Source organism: Salmo trutta, chromosome 18, assembly GCF_901001165.1.
Source record: "Salmo trutta chromosome 18, fSalTru1.1, whole genome shotgun sequence".
In the NCBI taxonomy this organism is placed as follows: domain Eukaryota; kingdom Metazoa; phylum Chordata; class Actinopteri; order Salmoniformes; family Salmonidae; genus Salmo; species Salmo trutta.
In genome coordinates this window covers 44,406,252-44,418,359 of record NC_042974.1, presented here as the reverse complement: position 1 = coordinate 44,418,359, position 12,108 = coordinate 44,406,252, and the positions used below count along the sequence as shown (strand labels likewise).

Sequence of the window (12,108 nt, the reverse complement as noted above, 5' to 3'; positions counted from 1 at the left end):
ATTGATCTATTTCGCAAGATTTAACTAACAATGAGACAGTTGGACCAACAGACAGACAACCTTTAGACTTGGTAAAAGATTATGATATCTTTTCTTGGATCCAAAGTACGAATGTGAATGGGTGTGATTGCTGTGCTTTCATTATTAGAAGAAGTCTGTCTGGGCCAAGTGGAAGATGAAGTTTGAACACCTACTCTCGGATATCAATGGATTTGGACGGTTCCAGATTATGATCATTATTATCAGCTTCATTGCTCGATTCACCCTGCCTTGTCACTTTATGCTGGGTAACTTTATAGCGGCCATGCCCTCTCACCGCTGTGACCTCAGCGCTCTGGATGATGAGGGTGTCTTTGGGAATCTGACCCAGGAGCAGAGACTGACTGTCAGTATTCCAGTACAGGAAGATGGGACTCCAAGCTCCTGCAAGATGTTCCCAGAACCCCAGTTCCACCTCCTGTCCAACTCCAATGACAGTGACCTAGCTACAGTCCCCTGTCAGAATGGATGGGTATATGACAACAGCACCTTCAAATCCACTCTGGCTACAGAGGTAAGCGTTTCTGTATTTTTGTCACTAGACTATACAAGTCGAAAGGTTATGATGTAGTCAATGAATGTCTCATTGAATGAAAGGCCATGTTGTACTCATTGAATGTCATTCTTCGACCACTACACATGGTTGCATAGAAATGAAGTATTATTTGTAAGTACAAATCTCATTGAATGCATCCTTGAATATTGTTGCAGTGCTACCTACTCAATTAAATTCTTTCACAAAAGGGAAGTAGAGAGGCTGTTCTCATTTATACGGTACCTTGAATGAGTTGTCTGTTTATTCTTATTTCTACCTCTTACATCAGTGGGACTTGGTGTGTGACCAGAAAGGGCAAAATAAGGCGACAGCCACCATCTTCTTCATGGGAGTGATGTTCGGAGCAATGACCTATGGTAGTCTGAGTGACAGGTAAGTTAACAATCATTTATTAATTCACAGACAGTGGATTTTAGAGTCACCTTAAAACGAATCTCTTGTGTACAGACGTACGTAACATAACTGGCATGGTAGTGTCTGTCAACAGAATGTGTGGATGCAACGACTAATATCGCAACGACTTCTAGTATATTTTCTAACATGTCTTTCCCCAGATCTTAATCGAGCATCTGATGCAATTACTTTAAATTTTAGTTCTGGATTTCCAAGATGACCTAAAATCATGAAGTAGACTGTCTCTGAATGGAAACAAAAAAGTTGTTAAGTTGTTAAAGGCCCAGTGCAGTCAAAATTAGTTTTTCCTGTTCTTTGTATCATTTTGTACAACAGCTGATTAAACCAACACTGTAAAAATGTTTAAAAAAAAAAATGTATTTGTGTTTTTTCCTGACATACTACATGACCAAAAGTATTTGGACACCTGCTCGTCTAACATTGTATTCCAAAATCATGGGCATTAATATAGAGTTGGTCCACTCTTTGCTGCTATAACAGCCTCCACTCTTCTGACAAGCCTTTCCACTAGATGTTGGAACATTGCTGCTGGGACTTGCTTCCTTTCAGCCACAAGAGCATTAGTGAGGTCGGGCGCTGATTTTGGGTGATTAGGCCTGGCTCGCAATCAGCGTTTCAATTCATCCCAAAGCTGTTCAATGGGGTTGAGCTCAGGACTTTGTCCAGGCCAGTCAAGTTCTTCAACACCGGTCTCGACAAACCATTTCTGAATGGACCTCGTTTTGTGGACGGGGTCATTGTCATGCTGAAACAGAAAAGGGCCTTCCCCAAACTGTTGCCACAAAGTTGGAAGCACAGAATCGTCTAGAATGACATTGCATGCTGTAACGTTAAGATTTCCCTTCACTGGAACTAAGGGGCCTAGCTCGAACCATGAATAACAGCCCCAGACCATTATTCCTCCTCCACCAAACTTTACAGTTGGCACTATGCATTGGGGCAGGTAGCGTTCTCCTGGCATCCGCCAAACCCAGATTTGTCCATCGGACTGCCAGATGGTGAAGCGTGATTCATCACTCCAGAGAACATGTTTCCACTGCTCCAGAGTCCAATGGCGGCGAGCTTTACACCAGTCCGACCAACGCTTGGCATTGCACATGGTGATCTTAGGTTTGTGTGCGGCTGCTCGGCCATGGAAATCCATTTCATGAAGCTCCCGATGAACAGTTCTTGTTCTGACGTTGCTTCCAGAGGCAATTTGGAACTCGGTAGTGAGTGTTGCAACTGAGGACAGACTATTTCTGCACTTCAGCACTCGGTGGTCCTGTTCTGTGACCTTGTGTAGCCTACCACTTCGTGGCTGAGCCGCTCGTGCTCCTAGACAGTTGAACAGGGCAGCTATAGCAGGGCAGAAATTTGACGAATGATTTGTTGGAAAGGTGTCATCCTATGATGGTGCCACGATGAAAGTCATTGAGCTCTTCAGTAAGGCCATTCTACTGCCAATGTTTGTCTACGGCGACAGCATGGCTGTGTGCTTGATTTTATACACCTGTCAGCAATGGGTGTGGCTGAAATAGCCGAATCCAGTAATTTGAAGGGGTGTCCACATACTTTTTTATATATAGTGTAGTGGTTGAAAATACAATATACACAGGACCTTCTAATCAGCAGGTTTTGCATGGGTGGAGTTGTGGCTTGCCTTGTGAGAACACCAGGTGGAAAATGTGTTAATTTACCAATAACAAAGAGAATTCCAAACCTATAAAAGTTTTCCCCTCAAAATTATTGCTTGAGAAAGAATTATTCTTCTAAAAAGCATTATTTTTTATATATTTTTTACTTTAATAGAAAACTGTTATATGGTACATAATTGTATTAGTATTTCATATTTTATTAGGATCCTCGTTCATAGCCATTGGAGGTAGGAGTTCTGAGGGTGCTGCAGCACCCCCTGAAAAATGGCAATATTTATTTATTATTTGTAAAAATGTTTACTTGGCCTTTACAACTCGTCCGTCTTCAGCTGCAGGAAACTTTTTTTTTACAAAAGTAGTGCACTGGGCCTTTACTACGCCTGTATTCAGGGCTGGTCCTGGCAATTCTGTCACCCTAGGTGAGACCAAAATACTGTATTGCCCCCTGCAAAACTAGAATACTCAGAGTAAGCAATATTATGTTGAAAATATGTCTAAAATCCGTATTTTCCAGACGTTGAAGTTAGGTTCAATTTAGGTTCTGAATGAAAGGTGAAAAGACAATATGTATTTTCCAGAATTCAAGGCCGGTTGTGACCACACCAAATCCGAACCAAACATAGGCGTCTATCGTTGGTCTAGACTGGACCAAAAACCAACGTCTGTGGGCGTGGAAATCAAGACCGGTCTAGACTGCACCAAAAAAAAGATTGCTGGTTCAGACAGGACCAAAAAAAATACTTCCAAAAGACATCGGTCTGTGCTTACTGGGGTGTATCTTACAGTGTCTGCCTGCAATGTAATTTTATGAATGCTCATCCATGTCTTAGTCCCACTGTTTCTAAAACAAGCTTTTCCATTGGCTTTATTAGTCCTGATTCCTGTAACTAATCAATATTACATTTCCACCACACTAATCAATTTGGCTGTTTAAGCTACCCAACTTTATCAGGAGTTATCCTGAGCCTATTTGCAATGTGTTTACACAGCGGGAAATGCATAAGTATTTTATTTTTCGCTTTGGATACAAACTTGAAACCAATGATCATGACAATTTAGCCCAAGGGGTGAAACCTCTGGACAGCAGTTTTGAGTAGCCTGATTATCCATTCCATATTGTCCATTTTCCTTTGGCCTCTCCTGTTTTTAGTATATGTGGTTTGTTAACATGTCAGCACATTGCTTTATATTTAGTTTAGGCTATTTGATCAGAGAAACCTGCATGATGTAAAAAGTGTCTGTCCCATTACTTATAAATTTTTTCTCCAGCCTGTAGGCTACAGAAAAAGCCACATACTCTTTCTACCATATCCTATATCTGCTACATGATTTATGTTAGATTATTTTGACGGAATGTTGGTGGAGCGCCTCAGCGATGTGTCTCTCCAACAGCACCCTGGAGAGGCACGCTGGGAATGGACAAGCGAAATATTTTGCATCCCTGCCTTTGACAAAGTGGGCACTACTTATTACAGGCATCAGCGCTCATCTAAAAAGTCCATATGCCACTGTTGAGAGAAATTGTCATTGTTTTTGGGCAGAATTATGTGAGGTTTAATTTGTTGTTGGAGGTGTGTCTTGGTCAGTTTAGCTCAGAAAATGCCGCCCTCTTCAATCTGCCAGACGGCTGCGGGCCGGCCTTTCCGGTATTAGTGGACTGATATAGGAAAGGGAAAGAGGGATACCTAGTCAGTTATACAACTGAATGCCTTCAACTGAAATGTGTCTTCCGCATTTAGCCCTCTGCAGCTCGGGAGACATTTTTTTCTCTCACAAAAGTATTGTATTGGGCGTTTACTACTCCTGTATTATCAGACCGATACAGCCGTATGCAAAAAGAATTGCAGCACCCCCACCCACAAACATCTTCTCTCGGCTATGTCCCCATTAGCGATTGCTGAACCATGTGGACCCCCCTTCCTGGGGTCCACACGAAACATAAAACATGACATATTACAGAACATCAATAGACAGGAACAGCTCAAGGACTGAACTACACACATTTAAAATAATAACAATAGAACCTAGAAAGGTCCTACTAACACAACACTGAGAGAAACAGAGAGACCCATTACTCTATGCCTACATCCTAATACATTAAAATATTTCATTTTCATATAGAACATTTACATTCAGTAATATCTAACAGTTACACGCATACATACATCAGTACACATATGCCTATGAGTTATTTAGGTAAGATAGGGGGATTGGAAATGATGAACACAATTACATTGAGGGAAGCTACAATCTATCTGCAATATTAAAGCTGATCTACCCCTAAACATTTTTTAAAAAAGGGCAGAGGCATTGTGCTGTGAGCTTTTTATTTATTTATTAAAGTACATTTTGCTGTTTACTTGTGTAATTTGAGATGGAAGGGAGTTCCTTGAATTCATTCTGGATTTGGTGGCATGTCTGGTGGGGTAAGTTTGTCTGTCAGAGCTTTTTCAACACATGAATATTTCTCACATTAACATTTATCTTTCCTCTACTTTGATCCAAGAGAGACTGACAATTTGACATTGATATATAAACAGCTACATTTGGTCTTTAATATTTTTAAATCGATCAAATTAAGGGGACATTTGTATTTGTATTCTCTTTACATAAGCTTATCTTATTATGTTTCTAATTGAAAGAAGGGAGTTGCCTCACACTACAGAGACAGGAAATCGGCCCCTGTCCTATGGGCCATTCTAGCTCGGAGAAAGCTACTTAATGTAATTAGATATTTTTCTGTTCACTTTATCTTCACATGTTGTCTTTTTTTCTCTAGGTTTGGTAGGAAGACCATGCTCCTGGTGTCCTATATCTCTGGCATGCTGTTTGGTATTGCCAGTGCTTTCTCCACCTCCTTCATCATGTTTGCTGTGCTCAGGTTCTTCACTGGGTTCGGCATCACTGGCATTGTCATCGTCTCATCAGTACTCAGTGATTATACACACACACACATGCACACAACCAAACACACACACACACACACACACACACACACAAAGCCCACCCACCACTAGATGAATACAGACAACCCACGTGGTGTCCCAGAGACTATCCTTGACTCATCTGGTGTTGCGTTGTGTTGTCCTCAGGCGTTGAGTGGGTGGACATTGAGCACAGAAAATTAGTGGGAGTGATTGACAGCCTGTCCTGGACGTTTGGTAACTCCATGATTCCAGCCATAGCCTATTGTGTGAACGACTGGAGACAGCTGACCATAGTGGTCACCTCACCTCTCGCCCTGGCCATACTCACATGGAGGTCAGAGGGAGGTCAGAGGGAGGGAGGGAGGGACTAACGAACAAATGAATGGACAGTTAACAGTTAACAGTTGCTGTGTTATTGTGAATAACATCTTTACCTCCTCCAATAGGTGGATTCCTGAGTCAGCCAGGTGGCTCATAGCCAATGGGAAGTTTGAGAAAGCAAACTTTTATTTGCAACAATGTGCCCAGATGAACCAGAAGCAGGAGTTTGCATCCAAAATTACACCAGAGGTAAGCAATTGCCAGGATAGGATAAGTTTAAGCAATATGGTTATTTCAATTCCTTCACTCTTCCTTCTAGCCTGGTTCCAGATCTGTTTGTGCACAAATCAAATCAAATTGTATTTGCTACATGCGCTGAGTACACCAGGTGTAGATTATACAGTGAAATGCTTACTTAACGGAAATGAACAAATAAAAAGGAAATAGTAACACAAAATAGTAACACAATTAAACAATAACAAGGCTGCAGTATATACAAGGATACCGAGTCAATGTGCTTGGGGTACGAGGTAGTTCAGGTAATTGAGGTAACATTTACATGTAGGTAGGGGAAAAAATTACTAGGCAATCAGGATAGATAATAAACAGAGTAGCAGCAGCATGTGAAGAGTATAAAAGAGTGTGAAAGTGTATGTGTGTGTGGAGTCAACATGGATGTGTTTATGTGTTTTGTGTGTGAGCGTATGTAGTGTGTGTGTGTATATGTGTGCGTTGGAGTGTCAGTGTAGTATGAGTGGGTAGATTCCAGTAATTGTGCATAGAGCCAGTGCAAGCGTGTCAGTGGGCCCTGTGTTGAGGGTCAGCATGGTGGATGTGTTGTTGCCTACCCTCACCACCAGGGGACAGCCCGTCAGGAAGTCGAGGATCCAGTTGCAGAGGGAGGTGTTTAGTCCCAGGGTCCTTAGCTTAGTGATGAGCTTGGAGGGCACTATGGTGTTGAACGCTGAGCTGTAGTCAATGAACAGAATTCTAACGTAGGTGTTCCTTTTGTCCAGGTGGGAAAGGGCAGTGTGGAGCGCAATAGAGATTGTGTCATATGTGGATCTGTTTGGGCGTTATCCTCTATGGGACCGGCGGGACGAATTCGTCCCACCTACGTAACAGCCAGTTGAATCCAGTGGCGCGATTTTTAAAATGTTTGAAATACTATTACTTCAATTTCTCAAACATATGACTATTTTACAGCTATTTAAAGACAAGACTCTCGTTAATCTAACCACACTGTCCGATTTCAAAAAGGCTTTACAACGAAAGCAAAACATTAGATTATGTCAGGAGAGTGCCCAGCCAGAAATAATCAGACACCCATTTTTCAAGCTAGCATATAATGTCACAAAAACCCAAACCACAGCTAAATGCAGCACTAACCTTTTATGATCTTCATCAGATGACACACCTAGGATATTATGATATACAATACATGCATGTCTGTTCAATCAAGTTCATATTTATATCAAAAACCAGCTTTTTACATTAGCATGTGACGTTCAGAAAAAGCATACCCCCGCAAACTTCCGGGGAATTTACTAACAATTTGCTAAATTACTCACGATAAACGTTCACAAAAAGCATAACAATTATTTTAAGAATTATAGATACATTACTCCTCTATGCACTCGATATGTCCGATTTTAAAATAGCTTTTCGGATGAAGCACATTTTGCAATATTCTAAGTACATAGCCCAGCCATCACGGGCTAGCTATTTAGACACCCGGCAAGTTTAGCCTTCATCAAAATCATATTTCCTATAAGAAAAATGGTCTTACCTTTCCTGTTCTTCGTCAGAATGCACTCCCAGGACTTCTACTTCAATAACAAATGTAGGTTTGGTCCCAAATAATCCATCGTTATATCCAAACAGCGGTGTTTTGTTCGTGCGTTCTAGACACTATGAGAATGCTAAATCACGGTCGCACGCATGGCGCAGAACGTGAGAAAAAATTTCTAAATATTCCATTACCGTACTTCGAAGCATGTCAACCGCTGTTTAAAATCAATTTTTATGCAATTTATCTCGTAGAAAAGCGATAATATTCCGACCGGGAATCTGCAATGAGCTAAACAGCCGAAGGAAAATACTCCACGGGGTCGAATCGCGCACGCGCCTAATTCTATTGTCCTCTGATGCGACACTTGGAAAAGGCGATAATGTGTTTCAGCCTGAGGCTGCCTCGTCATCGTTCAGGTTTTTCCCGGGTTCTGAGAGCCTATTGGAGCCCTAGGAATTGTCACGTTACAGCTAAGATCCTTACTCTTCAATAAACAGAGACAAGAAGAACGACTCCTTGTCAGACAGGCCACTTCCTGCTTGAAACCTTCTCAGGTTTTTGCCTGCCATAGGAGTTCTGTTATACTCACAGACACCATTCAAACAGTTTTAGAAACTTTAGGGTGTTTTCTATCCAAACCTGAACAATAATATGCAAATTCTCAATGCTGCCCCCTAGCCCGTAGAGGTTAAGTGAATTAGAGTGGGTCCAGGGTATCTGGGATGATGGTGTTGATGTGAGCCATAACCTTCCTTTCAAAGCATTTCATGGCTACAGATGTGAGTGCTATGGAGTGATAGTTATTTAGACAGGTTACTTTGGCCTTCTTGTGCACAGGGACTGTCTTGCTAACTCCTATGGTCAGAGTTGGCAAGACAGCACAAATAGATCTAGGACCTGTTTACTCTCCCTCTTAAAGTCTGGGTGGGATTTTTTCCATATTGCTTATATATACTGCTCAAAAAAATAAAGGGAACACTTAAACAACACAATGTAACTCCAAGTCAATCACACTTCTGTGAAATCAAACTGTCCACTTAGGAAGCAACACTGATTGACAATAAATTTCACATGCTGTTGTGCAAATGGAATAGACAACAGGTGGAAATTATAGGCAATTAGCAAGACACCCCAATAAAGGAGTGGTTCTGCAGGTAGTGACCACAGACCACTTCTCAGTTCCTATGCTTCCTGGCTGATGTTTTGGTCACTTTTGAATGCTGGCGGTGCTTTCACTCTAGTGGTAGCATGAGACGGAGTCTACAACCCACACAAGTGGCTCAGGTAGTGCAGCTCATCCAGGATGGCACATCAATGCGAGCTGTGGCAAGAAGGTTTGCTGTGTCTGTCAGCGTAGTGTCCAGAGCATGGAGGCGCTACCAGGAGACAGGCCAGTACATCAGGAGACGTGGAGGAGGCCGTAGGAGGGCAACAACCCAGCAGCAGGACCGCTACCTCTGCCTTTGTGCAAGGAGGAGCAGGAGGAGCACTGCCAGAGCCCTGCAAAATGACCTCCAGCAGGCCACAAATGTGCATGTGTCTGCTCAAATGGTCAGAAACAGACTCCATGAGGGTGGTATGAGGGCCTGATGTCCACAGGTGGGGTTGTGCCTACAGCCCAACACCGTGCAGGACGTTTGGCATTTGCCAGAGAACACCAAGATTGGCAAATTCGCCACTGGCGCCCTGTGCTCTTCACAGATGAAAGCAGGTTCACACTGAGCACGTGACAGACGTGACAGAGTCTGGAGACGCCGTGGAGAACGTTCTGCTGCCTGCAACATCCTCCAGCATGACCGGTTTGGCGGTGGGTCAGTCATGGTATGGGGTGGCATTTCTTTGGGGGGCCGCACAGCCCTCCATGTGCTCGCCAGAGGTAGCCTGACTGCCATTAGGTACCGAGATGAGATCCTCAGACCCCTTGTGAGACCATATGCTGGTGCGGTTGGCCCTGGGTTCCTCCTAATGCAAGACAATGCTAGACCTCATGTGGCTGGAGTGTGTCAGCAGTTCCTGCAAGAGGAAGGCATTGATGCTATGGATTGGCCCGCCCGTTCCCCAGACCTGAATCCAATTGAGCACATCTGGGACATCATGTCTCGCTCCATCCACCAACGCCACGTTGCACCACAGACTGTCCAGGAGTTGGCGGATGCTTTAGTCCAGGTCTGGGAGGAGATCCCTCAGGAGACCATCCGCCACCTCATCAGGAGCATGCCCAGGTGTTGTAGGGAGGTCATACAGGCACGTGGAGGCCACACACACTACTGAGCCTCATTTTGACTTGTTTTAAGGACATTACATCAAAGCTGGATCAGCCTGTAGTGTGGTTTTCCACTTTAATTTTGAGTTTGACTAAAGTCTAGGGGTTGATTTAGGATTAAGCAACTGATCCGCATCTGTTCTTCTCGTCACCAGACTCTGTCCGGTATCATTGTGACACAGAGAAAAGACAGATCCTACTCCTACCTGGACTTGGTCAGGACCCCAAAGATGAGGAGACTGGCTCTACTCACAGGCATAGTATGGTGAATATCCCCGGTCTCATGATATCTGATACAAGTTGCTTTAGTAAACGCATGTTCATCATGTCTGGCTACACACAATAATGTAGGAATGTACTGATGCTATCAAGTTGGGTAAGATTTAATTTGACTGTTTTGATCTAATATCCACATAAGAGAATATCCTGAAATGTAAATTCAACTTTAAATTTGACTTTTAGCTCACCTCAAACTGTGTCAAAACACATTGCATAGCTCTACACTGTTTAACAACACCAACAATGCCAACCTGATTTCTCATCCCAAAGGTATGGTGTGGCTTCAACATATTATGGTATTAGCTTCAACATCACTGGATTTGGGCTCAACATATATCTAACCCAGTTTGTATATGGTGCCATAGAGCTCCCAGCCAAACTATCAGTGTACTACCTTCTGGATAAGGTGGGCAGGAGAAACACAGAAGTAGGATCTCTGCTAGGAGCAGGAATCTGTCTCGCTGTTAATATTTTCCTACCCAGAGGTGAGTGCTTTTTTTGTGGGGGATCAGGGAGGCGGGCAATTCAAGTCCAGGAGACATCTTATAATGTATTGGAGCTGTCAACTAATACTGCCCTTCCTCTAGCGCAGCACTAACATACTACCTGATTCATCTATAGTTTTCTAAATTGAAGACCATGCTTAGATGAATCAGGTGTGTTAGAGCTGGGTTAGAACAGACCCTGGCAGTATCACATCTCTACACGAGTTATCACATCTCTACACGAGTTATCACATCTCTACACGAGTTATTACATCTCTAAAGGAGTTATCACATCTCTACACGAGTTATCACATCTCTACACGAGTTATCACATCTCTAAAGGAGTTATCACAACTCTACACAAGGTATCATCGGGTTCTGCTGGGGTGTGTTCCAGTCTTTTTCAGTTATTCATGAACTCATCCTAAATATTTAAATATGGTGGGAAACTTTGACTTAAAGGAAAGGTCATGTTGTTCCTCTCCTCCACTTCAGACATGTCTGTTTTAAGGACGGTGGTAGCGGTGCTGGGGAAGGGTTGCTCAGCAGCATCCTTCACAACTGTCGTGTTATACAGTTCTGAGCTGTTCCCTACTGTGGTCAGGTAAATCACACCTGTGTCTCCGGTTTAAAGTGTAACTAAAGACAGGTCAAAATATGTGTTCTGTATATTTCTCTCTCTGTCGTTCAGGCAGAACGGTATGGGCTACAACTCGTCCATGGGTCGCCTGGGAGTGTCTCTGGCCCCTCTCATCCTGCTGCTTGACGAGGTGTGGAGGGACCTTCCGCAGGTCCTCCTCTGCTCCATAGCCCTGCTGGCTAGCCTGATGGCCAGGATGCTGCCTGAGACACGTGACCGCTGTCTACCAGAGACCATTCAGGACATTGAGGACGGGCAGACAGGGTATGATATAGCCTCTGTGATATAAACACTTAGGTTGGGATTCAATCCAAGGTGCGTTAAAGAGCAGCGCACTAGACAGATCACAATGCATCTATTAAAGGCTAAATATGCAGAAATCGCTCCGCCATTGCCTAGTTGCTACAATTCTAAAATGCTAGCCTAAACCTAGCAAACCACAATTTCTCAAGCAAGCATTTTGCCAGGGTACAATCTGTAAATTCTTTGCAAATATGGTTATCGATGATTATGAATATCATAGTGTTTTATCAATGACTATGTGTTTATTCTTTTTATGTACAATTCTAGGAAAAGTTTGGCTGGATCCCAAGTTGTGGAAATCCCTCTAAAATCAAAGGCCAACGATGAGGGGGGAAATTGATACTAAGATATTCTTTCTGTATATCATTTTTTATATGCCCAAATGTGCACCAACAACAGTTTTTTCAAACACCTTTTCAAGTAACCTCATTGTATTGTGTGTTTGTTCCACA

At 43.0% G+C, this 12,108-nt stretch overlaps 1 protein-coding gene across 1 annotated transcript; it reads left to right on the top strand.

Annotated features, from left to right (window-relative positions):
- Positions 1–2: 2 nt before the first annotated feature.
- LOC115152680 (solute carrier family 22 member 7) lies at positions 3–11,996 on the top strand. The gene is made up of 10 exons (XM_029697417.1): positions 3–553; positions 864–967; positions 5,426–5,580; positions 5,739–5,907; positions 6,020–6,143; positions 10,105–10,214; positions 10,499–10,713; positions 11,209–11,317; positions 11,405–11,617; positions 11,924–11,996. The coding sequence occupies exons 1-10, from the start codon at positions 176–178 to the stop codon at positions 11,994–11,996; spliced, it is 1,650 nt and encodes a 549-aa protein (XP_029553277.1). The 5' UTR covers positions 3–175.
- The last annotated feature ends 112 nt before the right edge of the window (positions 11,997–12,108 follow it).